At 41.2% G+C, this 22,543-nt stretch overlaps 1 protein-coding gene across 2 annotated transcripts in view; it reads left to right on the top strand.

Annotated features, from left to right (window-relative positions):
* PKD1L1 (polycystin 1 like 1, transient receptor potential channel interacting) overlaps positions 1-20,614 on the top strand; it is a 183,584-nt gene extending 162,970 nt beyond the window's left edge. Inside the window, exons 56-57 of one of the 2 annotated variants that reach the window (XM_030796568.1) lie at positions 2,126-2,296; positions 20,100-20,614. In XM_030796568.1, the coding sequence (XP_030652428.1) occupies positions 2,126-2,296; positions 20,100-20,123 (195 nt within the window). In that variant the 3' untranslated portion in view covers positions 20,124-20,614. The remainder of the gene's footprint in view (positions 1-2,125; positions 2,297-20,099) is intronic. The other variant, XM_030796567.1, reaches the window with a different exon arrangement.
* Positions 20,615-22,543: the final 1,929 nt, after the last annotated feature.

The following is a 22,543-nucleotide window of genomic DNA, read 5'->3' on the forward strand; positions in this document are numbered from 1 at the left end:
TCCAGCAGGTCAATCAAATTTTAAAGCTCCAAAATGATCTCCTTTGATTCCAGGACTCACATGTAGGTCATACTGCAAGAGGTGGGTTCCCATGGTCTTAGGTAGCTCTGCCCCTGTAGCTTTGCAGGGTACAGCCTCCCTCCCGGCTGCTTTCATGGGCTGGCATTGAGTGTCTGTGGCTTTTCCAGGTGCACAGTGCAAGTTGTCACCATTCTGGGGTCTGGAGGACGTGGCCCTCTTCTCACAGTGCAAAGGATCCACCATTCTGGGGTCTGGAGGACGGTGGCCCTCTTCTCACAGCTCCACTAGGTGCCTTCCACACTGCCCTAGCAGAAGTTCTCCATAAGGGCCCCGCCCCTGCAGAAAACTTTTGCCTGGGCATACAGGCATTTCCATACACCTTCTGAAATCTAGGCTGAGGTTCCCAAACCTCAATTCCTGACTTCTGTGCACCTATAGGCTCAATACCACATGGAAGCTGCCAAGGCTTTGGGCTTCTACTCTCTGAAGCCACAGCCCAAGTTGTACATTGGCCCCTTTCGGCCATAGCTGGAGCAGCTGGGACACAGAGCACCAAGTCTCTAGGCTGCACACAGCACAGGGAACCAGGGCCCAGCCCACTAAACCACTTTTTCCTCCTTGGCCTCCAGGCCTGTGATGGGAAGGGCTGCTGTGAAGGTCTCTGACATAGCTTGGAGACATTTTCCCCATGGCCTTGGGGATTAACATTAGGCTCCTTGCTACTTATGCAAATTTCTGCAGCTGGCTTGAACTTCTCCCCAGAAAATGAGTTTTTTTTTTTTTCCACTGCATTGTCAGGCTGCAAATTTCTTTGATTTTTATGCTCCATTTCCCATTTAAAATGGAATGCTTTTAACAGCACCCAAGTCACATTTTGAATGCTTTGCTGCTTAGAAATTTCTTCTGCCAGATACCCTAAATCATCTCACTCAAGTTCAAAGTTCCACAAATCTCTGGGCAGGGGCAAAATGCCACCAGTCTCTGCTAAAACATAACAAGAGTCACCTTTGCTCCAGTTCCCAACAAGTTCCTTATCTCTATCTGAGACCACCTCAGCCTGGACTTTATTGTTCTTGTCACTCTCAGCATTTTTGCCAAAGTCATTCAACAAGTCTCTAGGAGGTTCCAAACTTTCCCACATTTTCCTGTCTTCTTCTGAGCCCTTCAAACTGTTCCAACCTCTGCCTGTTATCAAGTTCCAAAGTCGCTTCCACATTTTTGGGTATCTTTTCAGCAACACCCCACTCTACTGGTACCAATTTACTGTTTTAGTTCATTTTCAAGCTGCTGATAAAGACATACTCAGGTACTAGGGACAAAAAGAGATTTAATTAGACTTACAGTTCCACATGGCTGGGGAGGCCTTAGAATCATGGCAAGAGGTGAAAGGCACATCTTACATGGCAGCAGCAAGAGAAAAATGAGCAAGATGCAAAAGTGGAAACACCCAATAAGCCATCAGATCTCATGAGATCTTATTCACTATCACAAGAATAGCACAGGAAAGACCAGCCCCCATGATTCAATTACCTCCCCCTAGGTCCCTCCCACAACACATAGGAATTCTGGGAGATAAAATTCAAGTTGAGATTTGAATGGGGACACAGCCAAACCATATCAGCTGATATTTAAGCATCATCCAGTGAGGTTCTGAAGGCAGTCATATGTAATCACGGTACTGTACGTTTTGATAGGGCTTTATTCTCTGTCATGTGCTTCCCCATCCATTATTGCCTTATTTTTTTAATAGTGCTCAATAAAGATTTATTAATTGAAGGGATGAAAGAATAACCTCATTTTCCCATAGCAGCAAGATGCATTATTGCCTTTAAATCCATTCAATAGTTTTTTTTTATGTAGGCATTATTAACTGTAGCGTTTACATGCATATCTGTATATGTACATTATTACTGAAGCAACTGAGATATAGAGACATAAGAGTAGGCCCAACACCCAGGTCTTCTAACTGCAGGCAGAGTCAGCATGTTTCCTAACACAGCCCAATACTGTCTGCAGATGATACCCCTAAGTGCTTCACATAATGAGGAAAGAGGGATAATGAGATTCTTGAATGCATTTACTAATCTAATTTTCTTCTCTTCAGAATTACTACTTGGATGAATTTGCAAATCTGTTAGACGAACTTCTGATGAAGATTAATGGTTTGTCCGACAGCCTACAACTCCCCCTTCTGGAAAAAATATCCAACAGCACAGGGGAGGCAAGGACAGAAGAGAGTCCCTTGGTGGACATTTCTAGTTACCAAGCTACTGAGGTAAGACCATGCAAAATTATTTATGTCAACTTTCTTTATAGCAATTTAAGTTCTAAAGAAGTTTTGGAATAGTTGTTTTTCCAAATTATAAGGTCCATTTGCGTAAATATTCTCTAGATATCATACAGCTGATAAGATATGCTCTGGCCAGAACTAAAGAACCACTTAATAATTTAAAGTTCATGATGTGACTTCCAGTTTAAAATGGTAGCATAAATATCTATCTGCCCCTTATTTCTGATTACAACTGAAATCAACAAGGAGACTGAGAAACAGAAATGGAAACCCGATCTTCCCAGAAACAAAAAGAAACAGGAATCTATGGCCCAGAATATGACCAGTAATCCCAAGAATGGATGCCAAGAAGAGTAAAACTTAGACCAAAAGGAGATAGGAAGCTCTCATTTCCAAGAGCACACAGAATTCTCCAAGTTAGACACTGTATATGGAGGAGCCAACAAAGGCCCCTGGTTTGGAAGAAAAGATTATAGAGCACAAAGGAGTTTAAGGAATCTCCCTGAACCCTAATGCCACAGAGTTCCTGGGGCATAGGACTGAAGGACAAAACATGCAGGAAGTCGTCTTTGTAGGAAGCTGTTTGTTGATGTGGCTGCGTAGAGGAGGAACTATTGGTGGTTCACAGACCTAGAGTCACACTACTTGCAAACTATAGAAAAATCGGCCAGGCGTGGTGGCTCACGCCTGTAATCCCAGCACTTTGGGAGGCCGAGGCGGGCAGACCACGAGGTCAGGAAATCGAGACCATCCTGGCTAACACAGTGAAACCCCGTCTCTACTAAAAATACAAAAAATTAGCTGGGCGAGGTGGCGGGCGCCTGTAGTCCCAGCTACTCAGGAGGCTGAGGCAGGAGAATTGTGTGAACCCCAGGGGGCAGAGCCTGCAGTGAGCCAAGATCGCGCCATTGCACTCCAGCCTGGGCGACAGCGAGATTCTGTCTCAAAAAAAAAAAAAAAAAAAGAAAGAAAGAAAAAAAAAACTATAGAAAAATCAACACAAATAGACACACCATGTGCCAGGTACACAGTGAAAAAGAAAGATGAGTTCTGTGCCCCAGTGAGAAATAGCTTCCAGTGGTAACTTCCCTGAGATCCAGAGAGATACTGTGCTGGCCCAGAGCAGTCATGTTCACATGACTGAGTGGCAATGAAGGAGCTCTCTGAAGGCAGAGGAGAACATGAGGTACCCGCTATAAGCTCTCTGCCCCAGCCCTTCCAGGGCCCTAATTCACAACAACCCAGGGAAGAACACCCTTTATGAAAAGATGAACTTCCACATGTAGAGAGGAGTAGTAATAATAAAAGCAAGTAGTTATTGGATCTATGCAAATCTGCTTCAGGAAAAAGCAGTATGTAAAAATGACCAAAAGTGAAGATGAAGGGTAAAACTTTGAAAACAATTGTCATCAACAGGTAAAAATTGTAACCAAGATGTTCTCCACACAAAAGGTAAGTTAATGGGAAAAAAAAATGTCTCTTTGAAATGACAGTTTGAAGCCAAGATGAAAGAACTCCAAGATGAAATAAAAAGACAATGAATTAACAGAGTTGAGGAAAGAAATGGAAAAGAAAAAAATAAAGCAAATGGATTCACAGAAAAGAGAATAAACTATATGGATGACATATTTGAGAAAATTCTGCAAAAGAAAAAAGTTAAAATTGATTTTAGGAAAAGTAATACACATGGAAATCAGACCAGGAAGAATGTGCGTAAGACACGGAAAGGGTATCTATAATTAGTGTCTCCCCTAAAAAACCCCAGGAAATTTGAACAGAAAAAAATATTTTAAAATATAATTTTAAAGGACTTTACTGGAAAAGAGATATAGACCTATATATTTAAAAAGGAACTGTGTCCCATGGAAGAAACTGATTCACATCTATTAAAACTAGAACATGGGTGGGTGTAGTGGCTCATGCCTATAATCCCAGCATCTGGGAGGCCAAGGCAGGAGGATCACTTGAGCCCAGGAGTTCAAGACCAGCCTGAGCAATATAGTGAAACCCTACCTCTCCAAAGAAAAAACAAAAACAAAAACCTGTGGTCCCAGTTACTCAGGAGGCTGAGATGGAAGGATTACTGGGGTCCAAGAGGTAGAGGCTGCAGTGAGCGGTGATCCAGCCTAGGTGACAGAGCGAGACCACGTCTCAAAAAAAAAAAAAAAGGACCAGAAAACAGAAAAAATAAAAATAAAAAATAAAACACACCCTAATAAAGTCGCTGGACTTAAAAAAAGATAATCCTACTGACACCCAGATACCTCCTACCCCTGAAAATCAAGTCATCTCCAAGTGAGTTAAAATTATTTAAGTTGTGGCCAGGCGCGGTGGCTCACGCCTGTAATCTCAGTACTTTGGGAGGCCAAGGTGGGCGGATCACGAGGTCAGGAGATTGAGACCATCCTGGCTAACACAGTGAAACCCTGTCTCTACTAAAAATACAAAAAAATTAGCCAGGCGTGGTGGCAGGCACCTGTAGTCCCAGCTACTTGGGAGGCTGAGGCAGGAGAATGGCATGAACCCTGGAGGCAGAGCTTGCAGTGAGCCAAGAGCGCACCACTGCACTCCAGCCTGGGCGACAGAATGAGACTGTGTCTCAAAAAAAAAAATTATTTGAGTTATTTAGCAATTATTATTATTGTTTTAATTATAAAAAAAACTGTTTAAATGTGCATATGAAAATTGGGCAAATGATAGGAAAAACATAATTTTCAAGAAAAGAAAATATAATGACCAATTTTGTAAAAAATAAAATAAAATTGGACCAGGTGCAGTGGCTCACTCCCGTAATCCTAGCACTTTGGGAGGCCTAGGCAGGCGGATCACAAGGTCAGGAGATCAAGACCATCCTGGCTAACACAGTGAAACTGTGTCTCTACTAAAAATACACAAAATAAGCTGGGCGTCATGGCACGTGGCTGTATTCCCAGCTACTCGGGAGGCTGAGGCAAGAGAATTGCTTGAACCTGGGAGGCAGAGGTTGCAGTGAGCCGAGATCACACCACTGCACTCCAGCCTGGGCAACAGAGTGAGACTGTGCCTCAAAAATAAATTAATAAATAAAATGAAATAGAGGATTTATATAGAGGAGAAAAAAATGGGATAGTATTTACTGTATTTGTAACATAAAAATGAAAGAATTTAATTAAAAATTTTAGAAGAAAGATAATTGTATGTATTTATATTTAAACCATAAGGTATGTATTGTTATTTTTGAATGATAGGATTAAAACAAACAAAGGACAATATATACTGCTAATTAATGCTTAGCAGAAAGCACTGACAGATGAAAACCCATGGTATATAACGTGGAGCAACAACAAATAAAAGTAAACTAAGTATGTGTTCAACTCAAATAGGAAAAATTCACAACACACAAAAATATACACACAGACACACACACTAAGCAAAACAGAAGGAAAGAAGTTGAAAGGATGAAAGTATAATTTAATGAAATCAACAGCAAAATGAAGTAATCCAAGAGGTGATTCTTTTTACAAACAATTAAATTGACAAATTATTGGCTAACATATCTAAATATGATGAACAAAGTGAGTACAATTCATACACAAAATAAAAATGAGAAACAGAAAATAACCTTAAGGAAATTAAATAAATTATAAAATTTTGGAAGGAGAGAACAGTTATCATTGTTTATTATGCAACAAACTGACTTGAGTAGAGACAGAAATCTGAAACAGTATTTGAAGTTCTATCCCTCCAAAAGCACCAGTCCCAGATGGCTTCACAGAGAAAATACACCAAACTATTAAGAAGCATGTAAGTCCAGAACGATCTTCAAACTGTGCCACAGCAGAGACAGAAGAAAAGCTTCTGAATGTGTTTTTATGAAACAAGCAATTTATTTACTAAAACTGGACAAAATATTCCAAATTAAAAATAAAACTACACGTCAGTCTTATTGATTTTTGATACCAAAAATCTAAATACAACATTAACAAATAGAATCCAGCAGCAGATTAAGAAGATTATATCCCATGATCATATGAGTATTAGATCAGGATATAAATGTTTTAATATTAAAAATCTATTCATAGGCCAGGCGCGGTGGCTCACACCTGTAATCCCAGCACTTTGGGAGGCCGAGGCGGGTGGATCACGAGGTCAGGAGATCAAGACCATCCTGGATAACACGGTGAAAACCCATCTCTACTAAAAATACAAAACAAATTAGCCGGGCGTGGTGGCAGGCACCTGTATTCCCAGCTACTCGGAAGGCTGAGGCAGGAGAATGGCTTGAACCTGGGAGGCAGAGCTTGCAGTGAGCCGAGATTGCGCCACTGCACTCCAGCCTGGGTGACAGAGCGAGACTCCATCTCAAAAAAAATTTTTTTAAATTAAAAAAATGTATATATATATATATATACATTTTTTTAAATTAAAAAAATTTATAATATATATATATAAATGGGCTGGGTGTGGTGGCTCACACCTGTAATCCCAGCACTTTGGGAGGCCAAGGCAGGTGGATCACTTGAGGCCAGGAGTTCGAGACCAGCCTGGCCAACAAAAATTAGCCCGGCATGGTGCACGCCTGTAATCCCCACTACTGAGGAGGCTGAGGCACGAGAATCTCTTGAACCTGGAAGGTGGAGGTTGCAGTGAGCAGAGATCGCACCACTGCATTTCCAGCCTGGGCAATAGAATAAATAAAATAAAAATATATGAATAAAATAAACATAAATGAAATAAATAATAAATAAAAATAAATGAAATAAAATAAGAATATATTAATAACCTTCACCAAACAGGGAGGAAACGATCATTTTATTTTTTCCATGGTTGCATTTGATAAAATTCAACATTCATTCCTAATTTTTAAAACATATTCTTAATAAAAATGAAATTGATTTTTTTTTTAAAATAGGAATATAGCTGAAGTTAAATGTCAGTATTATATTTAATAATATAACATCAGAGCCTTTACTACTAAGGTTAAGGACAAAAAGATTGTCAATTCAAAAGTCCTACAACAGGCCAGACACAGCGGCTCCCACCTACAATACAAGCACATCAGGAGTCCGAGGCTGGAGGATCACTTGAGCCCAGGAGTTTGCGACCTGTCTGGGCAACATGAGGAGATCTTGTCTGTACAAAAAATACAAAACTAGCCAGGTGTGGTGGCACACACCTCTAGTCCTAGCTACTTGGAAGGCTGAGGTGGGAGGGTCACTTCAGCTGGGGAGGTCAAGGCTGCAGTGAGCCGTGATTATGCCACTGCACTCCAGTCTGGGAAACAGAGTGAAAACCTGTCTCAAAAAGCAAATGAAAACAAAGTCCCACCACAGCATTTTAAAGGCGTATGGCTCATCTCTTTCCTATAAACCCACTTAATTTGTTTATATATTTTATAGCTCGTATAGCTAGCAAGAGCTTTAAATTTATAATATGGTTGAGCAGTCTTTTATATACACAACACACACTATTGTGAGTCCTTATACAGTTACAGCACATAGTAATCTATACTAATTTCCTATGGCTAAGAAAAGAATTTCCCTCAAATGATGGCGGAGGCTTGTCGGTGCTGTCTTTGCCCTTATGACTTACTTTTCTTGTGTATGAGTGGGACATTTTCAGCAGCAATGCAATCCACAGGAAAACACAATGCTTTCTGTACTATCACTTTATGAGGTATTTATCAAAAGTATGTTTGGCAAAAAGTTAATGCTGCCAAGGTGGGTCTCTCTCACCTGGCTCCCAGGTGGGTTTCTGCCTGCAGAACTCAAGTTTCTGCAACATGAGTTTAGCTGGCCTCCCTGGGAAAGAACCAGGAATGTCATTGGTCTTGGAATAGGCCAAGCAAGCTGGACTTTACAGAACAGACCCTCTTTTGTGTGAAGGGATCTGAGGAAACAATTCATTGGAATTTCCTAACTTCAAGGGATTTGTTTCTTCATCTTAACCGTTAATAATTAAGATTTGTATCTTTATAAACTAGAAGGATTGGATGCCTGGAGCTATCAATAACCACCTACAAATCATATTGTTCTTTGTATTTTTTAAGTGACTCATGGCAACAAAATGCGGTGAGTTGCCAACCCCCACCTTTTCCCCCTTGCCAGCTCGGCTCCCTTAACGGTTCTTGGCACTCTGTGGCCTCTCAGCTATGTAGCCCTGGACCCCGAGGAGAGCTCCCCGCTGGGGGCTGCTGCTGATTGGGCAGAAGGACCTCTGAGCTCTTGCCCTGCTCCCTGCTCGGGCCTCTTCTCTACTGCGATGACTCACCACTTTGCAGGAACTGGCTGGGCCACTAGGCAGTGGATGCAATTTAGAGATGTCAGAAGGGTTTTTCCTCCACATATTTTCCTCTTGATTTGCTTTTGTGAATACCATTGCGTAAGGCAGGAACATCCAGAAGGGAACGCCTGACCTCAGGGCACAGTCTCTCCTAGAGGATTTTTGCCTTTGTTTTTTTCAGTGTAATTCCTTGGCACCTACCTGCCAGGAGGAAGATGAGATGTTTTTTATAACTGTGGAAAATCTGCATTCCCTTTCACATCTGGGGTCCCCAACACAATTTGTGAAGACTGGTGTGCCACAGTCCACAGCCACTCTTTTCAGCAAGGTTTGTGCTCTGAACTCTGCCAGTCAGTGTTACTTAGGAGCAGGAAGCCATCAAGAGGGTGAATTTTCTCTCAGCTTCTTCCCTTAACTTGCCAAGTTGTAGAATAATGAGAAGATTTAGAATACTTAGCTTTTCCCAGTGCATTTACATAGCCCCCGTCACAGATGACTGTCAAAGAAATTTACTGAGCTCCCTCAAATCTAGAAGTTTTTGTAATTATAGTTGGGTTCTGTAAACTTACTGAATCTTCATTGACTTCAGCGTTTTCTAATGGGTGATGCAATGTATCTGAACACTAAGTCTGAATCCTTGAGGAAGAAACTGGCTAGAAGGGGCTTTTTAAAATGAAATATTGGCCAGGCATGGTGCCTCACACCTGTAATTCCTGAACTTTGGGAGGCCGAGGCAGGTGGATCACTTGAGGTAAGGAGTTCGAGACCAGCTTGGTCAACATGGTGAAACCCCGTCCCTCCTAAAAATACAAAAATTAGCCGGGTGTGGTGATGGGCGCCTATAATCCCAGCTACTCAGGAGGCTGAGGCAGGAGAATCGCTTGAACCCGGGAGGCAGAGGTTGCAGTGAGGCTAGATTGCACCACTGCACCCCAGCCTGGGTGACAGAGTGAGACTCCATCTCAAAAAAAAAAAAAAAAAAGGAAATATAAACTCGGCCTGAACATGCAGAAAGTATGATGCCCTAGAGATGCCCCAACTCCTGCTGATAAACATGGAGGTCATGCAGGTCTGAGGGTTGAGCAGCTGTGGAGTGTGATTCAGTTTTAACCACTGGCTGGGTGACTGTAGGAAAGCAACTTAACTTCTTCGTGTCTTTACACCCTACTCTGTAAAAGGAGGACAGTAGTAGAGCCTCTCCCATGAGACCGCTGAGAGAGGTAAAGGAGTTAAAGGAGTTTGTGTCTGCATGCTGTAAGTGCTCTCTATAGCTTTAATAGAGACTATTAACACTTTCACATTTCATGCATTCCTCAAGTATTTTTGTGCCAAGCACAATTCTAGAGGCTGGGGATCCAAAGATGAACAACACTGACTTGAACATGAACTATGTCCACTCAGAAAACATTATATTCCTGGAACTTGGAAGATACAAATCTCAAAATTATGGACAAAAACCTGAGCAACTTTTGTATCCACTTGGACCTATGTTATGATGTGTTTCTTCATGTGAAGCCGAGAGGGATCAGTAAGGATGCAAACATCAAGTTCAAATGAGGTATGCTCAGGAAGAATGCACCCCATAATTCCCAGACTTCATTCAGGATGTTAAGGACCAGTATATTCCTGGACTTAACTAAAAATGATCATTTTCACCTGCTCTCACATCCTGGTTCTGCCCTTGCTAGCTGAGTTCTCATGACTTTCTCTCCACCAGTGTGGCTTCCACAGAGCCCAGCACTCAGTAAATATTTAGTGAACTGTTATTGAGCAAAAAGAAGTGGTGGGTGATGTATATGGATAGAAAAGGGCGACTAATAAAGCAAGCATGGGAACATGCTAATAGATGGCTCTGGAAAGGGTAGCTGAGTGCTTCTGAATTACTCTTGTAACTTTCTTGTTAAGTTTAAAATTATTTCCAAGTGAAACGCTTTTAAAAAGAAGCTATTGTGGGTTGGGCGCAGTGGCTCATGTCTGTAATCCCAGCACTTTGGGAGGCCGAGGTGGGCAGATCACCTGAGGTAAGGAGCTCGAGACCAGCCTGGCCAACATGGTGAAACCCCGTTTCTACTAAAAATACAAAAAAATTAGCGGGCATGGTGGTGGGCACCTGTAATCCCAGCTACTTGGGAGGCTAAGGCAGGAGAATCACTTGAGCCTGGGAGATGGAGGTTGCAGTGAGCCAAGATAGCACCATTGCACTCTAGCTTGGGCAACAAGAGTAAAACTCCATCTCAAAAAAAAAAAGAAGCTATTGTATTACTCAAGTAAAGAGGTGACAAAATGATAGGGTCACAGTTGTAAGATATGATTTGTTTTCATGGTTCTCATTGTTTTTTCTAAGCTTTTCTATGTTTTTACGTATGTCTTGGAATTTTTCCCATGATGGGCATCACAAGAAAAGCTAATTAAATTTAAAAGAACTAGATATGGCTTACAAATTCTTAATATATTAGAAGTGGGAATAGCTTAAAACCTAAAGAGAAATGTTGGAGCAGACAGCCTTCTGAAATGAATTCTCTCTGCTTTCATGGATTATACTAAGTCTTCCCGGGATGACTTCACAAGCAGGAATGTTTTTGTGGCTGCTGATTCATTCCTTCCTGGCAGACATAGCTCCAATGAAGTTGAAATATTATTGTTAATCCCTTTTATTTAGATGTGTGCTAGAATGGCACTCGAGGCACTAAGGATATAAACCAGGGCTTCTGTATGACTGTGAACACATAATTCATTTACTTGGGCCAAATTGTCTCCTAGCAGGGTTCAAGAAAGTTGAATTCTCAAGGACTAAAATACACTGTCAGCTGGCTTCTTTTTGAGGTTTCTATTTCAATTGGAGTCTTGCAAACTACAATTATTCTCAAAAGAATATGTAAAATACTGCATTAGTTTGCTAGGGCTGCCATGACAAAGTGCCACAAACAGAAATTTATTCTCTTATAGTCTGGAGGCCAGAAGTCCAAGGTCAGGGTGTCAGCAGGGCCACGCTCCCTCTGAAGGCCCTGGTGAAGGATCTGTTCCAGGCCTCTCTCCAGCTTCTTAGCTCCTTGGCTTGTGGCAGTGTAGTTCTCATTTTTACAGGGCATTCTCCCTGGGTGTCCAAATTTTCTCTTTTTACAACACAATCATATTGGATTAGGACCCACCCTAATTACCATATCTTAACTTGATCATCAGCAAAATAAGATCACATTCACTGGTGCCTTTTTTGTTCTGGAGGAAGAACAATTCAACCCATAACAAATACATTTAAGCAGATGTAAATATTTGAAGAAAGTATTACAGTTTTCCATTAATTTCAGCTTTTTGAAAAATGTAGTTTCACTAATCTGACAAAAGCAAAACAAAATACTCAAAAAATTAGCAAACCCTTCTTTTTTACTCTGTGTAGATCTTAATTTATAAATGCTTTTATAAGAATGATGTTTGTATGTTAGTACATGTTGATTATCACTAAAATTATAAAACAAGTAGATTGAGTATTTGACTGTGGAAAAGATCAAGTAATAACAAAAGATGATTTTTTTGCCATTTTAAATAATACTTTTAAATAGAAATGCCAGTGGGGCTTCCCTAAAATGCTATATAGCCATCAATGTATACTCCCAATGGCTTTCTAAGTTACAGAACGCAGGAATGTAGGAGAGCCTCTGAGGTCAGGAGCTCCTGTTGCCTCCTCCTCAGGTAAGTGACTCATTCCCAAGGGATAAAATCACGTAAGAATCCCCGAAGACATACCTCATCCATGTCATCAGCACAACACCTTTAGTAAAGATCGAATCCATTTCCCCCGCGGTTTGGGAGTGATTGTCTATCTTTGGTAAAATCTAGTACAGCAGTTCCCACTGGTTTTGCACTCTTAGCTATGTCTTGAATAATTTATTACTCAACATATAGTTGATAGGCTTGACAATTAATTGGTTTTAAGTAGGACCAAGGAGAGGAAAAATTAGAGCAGATTCAAGGGTTTCCCTATTCAAAGCCATGTTCACTCAACCACTATCCCAGTAGACTTTTCTTGAGTGGAAGACAGAGGGTCCAAGTTACAGCTAGCACACATGGGTGTACCAATGTCATCATTCACTACACCAGTGTGGGGATTTATTCTATCTGATCTTCAGAATTCAAGTAAATATAGAATGAGGTTGTACAAATCTCTGGGACTGTAGGGAGGAACTCTTTTCTCATGGTGACCTTCTTCCTGGCTTCTCTTGCTAGTTTAGAATCAATTTAAGTATTACTGAAATACTAGCCCTTGTCCTTGAAAAAGTAGAGACCTTAGGAAAGTTTTCTGCTGCAGTTGTCCTGAGTTGAATAATTTTCCAGAAATTTGTGCTTGCCAGGGCCTCCTTGCAGTCTCTACTTTCATAAGTTACTGCGTTTTTTTGACCAACATCCTGGTCCTGTTGCCAGGCAGGAGTAAGGAAATGTGATTATTAAAGTTTAGAAATATGCACTGACCTTTGAAGGACTTACCAACACCCTGCACCCTGCAGAAGTTGAGCATCTTTTTTCAAAAGCTGCGGGTGACATTATTTATAACTCTCATAGGCAGCTGGTTTCTTGGATGCTGGGTCAGAGTGGAGAGGGGAGGAACTGGATGCCTTGCACAGAAGGTGGTTATACTATCCTCTGCAGCCACAGCAATCAGCACCATGTGGTCCTGACAGAGGGGAAGAGACAAAGATCCTTGGAACAGAATAGATCCCAGGAATAGAGATCCCAGAATGGACTCACACAAATATGCCAAACTCATCTTGACAAAGGTGCTGAAGCAATTCATTGAAGGAAGAATAGCATTTTTGACAATGTTACTGATGCAATTGAACATCCAAAAGCAAAAGAAAACAAAAAGAACTTGGACCTATACCTCATACTATATACAAAAGTAATTCAAAATGGATTATGAACAATGTTTTATGCAAAACATGAAACTGTCAAATTTGGGGGAGAAAAAAAACAGGAGAAAATCAGAAATTGGAACTTTAAAAATTAAAAATTTTTTTCTGGCTGGGTGTGGTGGCTCACGCCTATAATCCCAGCACTTTGGGAGGCTGAGGCGGGCGGATCACTAGGTCAGGAAATCGAGACCATCCTGGCTAACACGGTGAAACCCCGTCTCTACTAAAAATACAAAAAAATTAGCCAGGCGTGGTGGCAGACTCCTGTAGTCCCAGCTACTTGGGAGTCTGAGGCAGCAGAAGGGCGTGAACCCAGGAGGCAGAGCTTGCAGTGAGCCAAGATCACGCTACTGCACTCCAGCCTGGGCAACAGAGTGAGACTCTGTCTCAAAAAAAAAAAAAAAAAAAATCTTTTGTTCTGCAAATGACTTTGTTGAGAGGATGGAAGGACAATCCACAGACTGAAGGGAAATATTTGCAGACCGCATGTTCAACAAAGAACTAGTATCTACAATATATAAAGAAGCCTCAGAATTCAACAGTAAAAATGTAAATAATCTAATTAGAAAATGGACCAAAAAAAATGAACAGACATTTCACTGAAGAAGATGTACAGATGGCAAACACATGAAAAGATGTGACTATCACTAGCCGTTAGGGAAATGGAAATTAAGACCATAATGATATATCACTACATACCTTAGAAAGACTAAAATAAAAAATAGTGACAACACCAAATGCTGGGAAGAATGCAGAGACCACGTCACTCATACATGACTGGTGGGAATGTAAAATGGTACAGCAACTATGGGAAATAGTTTGGCAGTTTCTTATAAAATGAAACACGAAAACTTATCGCCCAAAAATTATCTGGATCATAGATCCCAAAGAAGTGAAGACTTAGATTTATATAAAAACCTGCACATGAATGTTCACAGCAGCTTTATTTGTGACACCTCTGAACTGGAAATAGCTTTCACTGAGTGAATGGTTAAACAAACTGTGGTCCCTTCATATCATGGAATGCTACTAAGCAATAAAGACAAAAAGACTGTTGATCCACGCAGCCACCTGGGTATTCACCCATAGAATTAAGCTGAGTGAGTGCAAAAAGCCAAACTCAAAAGGTTACATACTATATGATTCTATTTATAACTTTTTTTTTTTTGAGACGGAGTCTTCTGTTGCCGAAACTGGAGTGCAGTGGTACAATCTCGGCTCACTGCAACCTCCACCTCCCGGGTTCAAGTAATTCTCATGCTTCAGCCTCCCAAGTAGCTGGGCCTACAGGTGCACACCACCAAGCCTGGCTAATTTTTGTATTTTTAGTAGAGACAGGGTTTCACCATGTTGGCCGGGCTGGTCTCAAACTCCTGACCTCAAGCCATCCACCCACCTCAGCCTCCTAAAATGCTGGGATTACAGGCGTGAGCCACTGCTCCAGGCCAATATAACATTCTTAAAATGACAAAAATTATAGACATGGGAAGCAGTTCGTGGTTGCCAGGAGTCAGGGATGAAAAGAAGGTGAGGAAAGAAGGAAGAAGGCTTAGGTGCATCTATAAAAGGACAGCAGAAGGGATCTTGGTGATGGAATGTTCTTTACGTTAATTGTATCAATGTCAATATCCTGGCTGGGATGTTGTTTTGTAATTTTGCAAGATGTGACCATTGAGGAAAACCTGGTAAAAGGTACATAGGAGTGTTCTGTATTATGTCTTACAACTGTGTGTGAATTCTACAATTATCTCAAAGTAAAAAAAAAATAATTAAAAAATAACGAGGTTGTTATAGCATACAAAATTACAATAAGTTGAAAATGGTATTAACTTAAAAACCAGTGCAAATATTAATTATTTTTCCTAGCAAACAAGAGAATAGTCTAGTCACAAATGTGCATAATAAGTGCTCTTTCTGGGCACCTCCTTTCTCCCACTCAGCCCATGGTTTATCCTTTCCCCAAGTATCTTTTATAGATGAAAGCTCCAAAGCATGAAGGCATCTGAGCTTCTGCAGTATTTGGACATCCTGAATTGCTCAGATTTCTACCTAATGAGATTTTGGCCTCATCTGTGGGCCCCGCACCATATGTTCCCACTTTCTGCTGGACCAAAACCCAAATAGGGGTGGAGGGAAGAGCATGTGTCATCTTAGACTCTGTAAATGTGGAGCCGTTCTCAGACGCTAAAAAAATCTGAGTTATTTGGGACAAGAGTAATATGTTTGTATCAGTAACCAAATATCTCCGTAGAGAATACCAGCAAGAAATATGGGTGGAAGAGTAATTAGAGAATCTGACCAAGCCACAGAGATACAAGAGCTGAGCGTGAGTTATGGACTACTCCCACTGGTGGTATCATTGAGTTGGCTGACAACTTGCTCCTCAAAACACACCATGTTTCAGCATAATTTAACCACAAAAGTCTCACCAGCATTTTGAACAGCATCATATCCCAGACAGAAATTGACAAAGGAAACTGAGCCTGCCAGTCAGTCGCTGCAAAAAGCTGTCCACACACACCACCTTGATAATTTGATCTCTGCTCTCAGGTGATGGGGCCTGCTTGATTAAAAACATGCAGCCATCTGACCTATTGGCAAAACATCTGCCATCAGCAGTGTCTGATTTCTTCCACTTTTGGATCCACATTTGCTGCTTAGCCTAAAAAATAAGTGGAAATGTGTGTGGCATTGGGCAGGGCACAGTGGTGTGTTTTTGGCATTCTTCAGAGCAGATAAATTACTTAAGTGAAGGGCAGGAAAGAATTTGTTTTCGAAGACTTGAGATTCTCTCCATAGGACAAGAACTTCTAGTTTAGTTACTAATATAACAACCTGTTAGCTGAACATCATTTTTTAAAAAGGATATTGCCAGTGTCTGTTCTGTGGGCACAATTCTTTCCAGAATAGAAAGTTCTGACTTGCATTTGAAGTAAGTCCAGTTCAAGAAGAGCACTGCCTTTGAGGTCAGTGGGAAGTCAGTGTCCAAGCCTGTTTCACAGCGTGCTGGGTCAGAGAAGACATTCATGTGCTGAAGGCCAGTCCTGAAATTCAAATTCTTATGAGACTAAGAAACTCATACAAAGATGAGGATGACTTTTAAAATCATAAATCTCCTATATATCAGTAATACATAGTCTCATTTCAATTGCCCTTATCTCTATACTAGACTTAAGCAGACTGGAAGTTGGTAAATCATAGGTCAAAGACCTTTACAGCAGATCAAATACAGGTGCATTATTGTTTGTAAGGGAAAATGTTTTCTTCATCTTCACCTGTCTGTGGGCTATAATACCTCCTTGATGAGCCACCAGGTCTGTATTATCTCCTCCATGTGACTCACTGGCGTTTCTTTATTCTAATCATGAGTGACTTCAACTACTATCATTCTTTTGTTCCCTTCTGATATTGAGCCATAACCTGCTCTGCAAACTCCACCAAATGGAAGGTCTTTGCCCCGGAGTCAAAATTAATCATTTAACCACATCTCCACACGATAATCTCTCACACATGCGAGGAAGTGTTTTGTTCTTCCTCCTGCCTTGGCAGCCCTGGTGGTCTTCCTTCCCCAGCCTAAGCCCCATCAGCCCCCACCACCACCATCCTCCCATGACGTGGCTTTGAGTCACCTCATCTGCTGGTTGGCTCCTGGTGATTCTCCTCTGGCCTTGTTTGTACTTCTTGTGTCTCCTCTTAATGATAAACAATAGTCCAGGAGTACCATGATTAGGAAAAATATGTTCTATGCTAAATGTTGATGGCTACCAGCATCCATCTCTGTCTCTCCCTCACTGCCCAAGCTTTGTCCAGGCCCCAGCTACTGCCCAGGCACTGACGCCACCTCCCCTGCAGCTCCTCATAGCCCCTACAGAGAGCAATGTGTCCTACTTCTGAACTTGCTCCTGAAGGCATCAGGCATGTGCCTCTTCACGCTCTTTTTTCTTTCCCAAGTGTAAGTGATACCTGGAGCAAGATTAGAAGCCTTGTGCTGAAGATGACAGAGCTGCCTTTCTAGGATGAGAACTGTGCCAACTTTCCCCTGCTTCTGTGAAAAATAAACCTTGATCCTGTTTTGCTCTGAGGAATCTGGGGGCTCTTTGTTATAGCAGCAGCATGGCTTTTACCTAACTAATTTCTCACACTTCACACTTGCCTTAGAAACTATACTTATACTAATGCAGCCCCCAATTATATTATTATTTATAACCTTTTACAATGATTTTGACTGTAAATGATGTAAAACATGACCCTAATTGACTGAAACTGCAAGGAAATATGTTATCTACAAAACCAGAAGTTGAGAGGTAGGGCAGATACCATCTCTGCATTCTGCTGTGTGCTGGCTTTGCCTCAGGGTGGAGGACACCCTGCTTGGTTGCAGGATATCTGCTACAGGTCCAGGGATCACATCCAAAGATGAAGTGTCCATGGAAGGAGGAGACCATCTCCCTCGGTCTTATCATTAGATATGAGGAAACTTTTTCAAGAAGCCCCCAAGAATATTTTCCCTCAAACTCATTCCTAAATTGATCATGGTGAAATGGAATTATCATGATTAATTTAGACTAATCATCTGGGATAGTCAGAATTTAAGTGTCAGCCGGGCGCGGTGGCTCACGCCTCTAATCCCAGCACTTTGGGAGGCTGAAGTGGACAGATCACTTGAGGCCGGGATTTCCAGGCCGGCCTGGCCAACATGGCAATACCTCATCTCTACTAAAAATACAAAAATTAGTTGAATGTGATGGCGCATGCTTGTAATCCCAGCTACTCAGGAAGCTGAGGCGGGAGAATCGATTGAACCTGGGAGGCGGATGTTGCAGTGAGCCAAGATTGCACCACTGCACTCCAGCCTGCGTGACAGAACAAGACTCCTTCTCAAAATAAAATAAAATAAAATAAAATAATAAAATAATAAAATAAAATAAAATAAATAAAATAAAATAAAAAAGTGTCAACCAGTAGGCTCTTTGGAGGTCTCAACATCTCCCTACCCATCCTTAAATTTTATTGCTGAGCAATGTCTTTGCTCCTGTACCTTTCTCTCCATAATGGTGCTATTTATTCCATGGTCATAAATCCAGTTCTTCATTATTATTCCTGTTAGACTTCCTATGTTTATCACAGCATTCCAGGTTGAATTGGATTCTGCTAACACTTATGTTCAACCTACCTCCCAGCTTCAAAACTGAATCCTATAATATTTACCAAATACCTACTCTGTTCTCAGCACTGGGGTATGAAGAAAAAAATTCCTCAGCCATCTCACAATCCAGTAAAAGCAAATGAGCAAACAGGTGTGGAGATGCGCTAGGCTTGGGGCCAGGCTGACTCAGCTGCTGAGCAAATCAGGGTGCATCAGAGCTGGAGCTGAGAGACCTGGAGGAGAATTCCTCAAGGGAGAAGCAGCCAGTGACAATGGGGGACCCTGGGTTTTGTTTTTTTGTTACTGTTCTTGTAATGTCTTTATCTCATATTAGTGTCAGGATAACGCTGTCCTCCTAGAATAAATTTGGAAATATTCTCTCTGCTTCAGTTTTCCGGATGGGTTTGACTAGAATTGGAACTATTTCTTTCTTAAATATTTGATAGAATACACCAGAGACGCCATCTAGAATTGAAGTTTTTTATTAGAAACTTTTTAACTATGAATTCAATTTTTAAAGAAGTATAGGACTATACAGCTTATCTATTTCTTTTTGAGATAACTTTGGTAATGTGTATTATTAAGGAATTTTTCTATTTCATCTCAGCTGTGAAATGTATAGGAATAAGTTGTTCATAATATTTCCATTTTATCCTTTATCTGTAAAAAGTGTAGTGTTGTCACCTCTCTCATTCCTGATATTGGCAATTTGTGTCTGCGTTGTTGTTGTTATTCTGATCATCCTGGCTAGAGGCTTATCAATTTAATTGATCTTCTTAAGGAACTAGCTTTTGGTTTCATTCGTTTTCTCTATTTTTTTTTTTTTTCTGTTATCTACAGCACTGGTTTCTGCTTTGATCTTTATTATTTATTTATTATTTACTTTTTTCTGTTTACATTGAGTTTAAGTTGTTTTTCTTTTTATAGTCTTTCACATAAAAGCTGAGGTCATTTAAGACCTTTCTTCTTTTAATATAGGCATTTAGTGCTACAGATTTCTCTCAGAGTATTGCGTTAGCATTCATCCCTGAATGAAAATGATATGTTTTCATTTTTATTGAGATAAAAATACTTTCTAATTTCCCTTTTGATTTATTCTTTGATTCATGGGTGACTTGGAAGTATATTATTTAGTTTCTATGTATTTTGAGATTTTCCTGATGTCCTTATGTAACTGATTTCTAATTTTATTCTGCTGTGGTCAGAGAACATCCTGTGTCTTGAATCATTTGAATGTTATTGAAGCTTGTTTTAATGGCCCAAAATATGATCTAACTTGGCAGATGTTTCATTTGAACTTTAAAAGATTTGTATTCTGCTGTTGTTGAGCAAAGTGTTCTGTAAATGTCACCTTGGTCAAGTTAGCTGATGGTGGTGTTCAGGTCTGCTCAGCACTTGCTGCCTTTCTGCCTACTTGTCCTGTCAATCACTGAGAGAGGGGTGTTGTTTCAGTATGTTTTTCATTTTTTCTTTTTAGCCAGCAGACATCAAGGACTTCTGAGGAGCCTGGTACCTTGCATAGGCACTATGGACCCTGTTTTGCTTAACCCACCCAACAGCCAATTTTAGCAGACATCCTGGTTTTGCAGGTGAGAAGAACTGAGGTACGAAGAAGTTTTGTTAATTTTTCCAGTTCATGCAACAAGTAAATGGGAAACCAGGATGAAAATCAAGGTTTTTCTGTCATCAGACTGTTATTCACAATCACCATTCGGAGAGTTCAGATGTTGGACAAGATTCTAACTCCAGCCTTATCCCAAATGATTAATTTGCCAGTTGCCCTAGAGTTACATATTGTCTTACTTGTTTGTTTTACTGAATCTGTCTGAGTATTAAAACCCTTGTATCTTGTGAAATTTCTTTTAGGTCTAATAAAAGCGATGAAAGAGACCAGGATAACATTCTAATATTTAAATAAGATTTTTGAAGTAAAGTCCTTATTTTGTAAATTTAACAATTGAATCTTGCTAGATTAATGACTCATCTTTCCTGATTTACTAATTCAATATAAAATGGTTATTCAAATTGAACTTCGAAGTTATCTGGGCTGCTGTTTTTGAATCCATTTGAAAACCTACATGCTCAGATCAGAATTTGCTAAGGAGATTATTAAGTTTGGAGTGCATGCTATATTTTTGGATTCTAAATAGTTTCAAAATGCCTGGTTTGGCATACATATCAGTGACAGTGGGTAGAAGTGGATGGATGGGATAGAGGTGCCTCCAGCGTCATGGAAACACACCGTGCTGTGGCCTCCCCGTGGGCCTGGGACTGCACACTGGGAAAGGACAGGGGTAGGGGGTCTGGCAAGCAGACCTGGGAAAGATTTTCAGTGTAATCATTTATTACGTAGAAACTGAGCAAGGGGCGTGGCCATCTTAATCCACAATTACCTCATGGGCAAAATGGGAGTATAATGGAACCTGCCTCAAAGAGTTTGTGTAAAGCATGTAGCACAGTGCCTGATGACACATGGCATCTCTGTGTCATTGATTTGACCGAAGCTAATACGAATTCTGTGTGCGTTTATGTATTTGAGACTGTGCAGGTCTCCTCAGGGAGTAAATCGTATGATTGGCAGGCTTTGCCTCATTTCCACATTGATGGACAGTGAGAGCGCATCCAGACTGGAGACCGCTGCATGAGCCAGGGCTGCCAGGTGGTTGGGTGGCTTGGAGAAGACTCCTCCCTTCCCCAGTGAAGTAATAAGGCATCACAATATATGTCTTCATCCAGTTATATCTTGTTTCATTCCATCAGCTATGCTTTGACAGACTCTCTTCATGGATTTTTTCATTCCAAATACTTTCATGGAGCACTCACCATGTTCAAGAGCTTTGAAAAATACAAAGAGAGCAAGACCCATGCCCCTTTTAAAGGCAGCTGTTTTAGGAGGGGAAGGAGTAAGCCCAGCAGTGAGTTCTGTATAGGGAGGGTAGAACCAATCCCAACAGAGGTGACACTGGTGGGCTGCTGCCTTTCCCACAGCACACAGGACGCAGGTTAGCAGGGTTAAGCATGCCCGAGGAGCTTCAAGAGTGGTTCTTCCCACATGCTCTGGGTGGTCTGGATGAGGAGGTGATGTATCATGGAGATCAGACTGTCTTAAAATGAGGCTGTGTTACAGAATGAGCCACTGTGAGAACCTTTGGGATAACTTTCACTTATGTATGCCTTAGGCCCACAATGGTGATGGTGATGAACATGGTGACAGCGTCACATATAGGAGGTTACCTGAGCAAGGCACCCTGCTAGACTGCAGCATCAAGTTACCACAAACTTAGTGTTTAAAACAACACTAATGTGTCATCTTACAGTTCTGGAGGCCAGAAGTCTGAATGAGTCTCGCTGAACAAAAATCAAGCTGCCATGAGGGCAATGTTCCTTCTGGAAGGTCTAGGACAGAGTCCATTTCTTTGCATTTTCTGGCCTCCAGAGGCTGCCTGCAATTCTTGGCTTATGGCCCCTTCCTCCATCTTCAAGGCCAGCAATAGTAGGTTGAGTCCTTCTCACATCCCATCACTCTGCCACCGACCCTTGCCTCCTGCCTCCACTAATAAGGACCCTTGTTGTTTACATTGGGCCCGCTGGATAATCTAGGATAATCTCTCATCTTAAGGTGGCTGACGAGCAGCCTTAATTCCATCTGCAGCCTTATCCCCTTTGTTATGTAGGAGACATAGGTGCCAAGGGTCAGGCTGTGGAGGTCTGGGAGGAACGATTGTCCTGCCTCCCACAGAAGCCTCCCTCGTTTACAAGAGCTCTTGGGGGCACAGCTTTTACTAACCCCACTTCACAGGAAACAGAGGCTAGAGAGGTCAAGTGGCTGCTGTGGAAAGGGAAATGCCATTATGTGCCAGTGCATCTTCTAAGGGCTACTGCTTCAGCTCATTCGCTCTTCACCACTCTGTTACTATCATA

Source organism: Nomascus leucogenys, chromosome 17, assembly GCF_006542625.1.
Source record: "Nomascus leucogenys isolate Asia chromosome 17, Asia_NLE_v1, whole genome shotgun sequence".
Classification (NCBI taxonomy): domain Eukaryota; kingdom Metazoa; phylum Chordata; class Mammalia; order Primates; family Hylobatidae; genus Nomascus; species Nomascus leucogenys.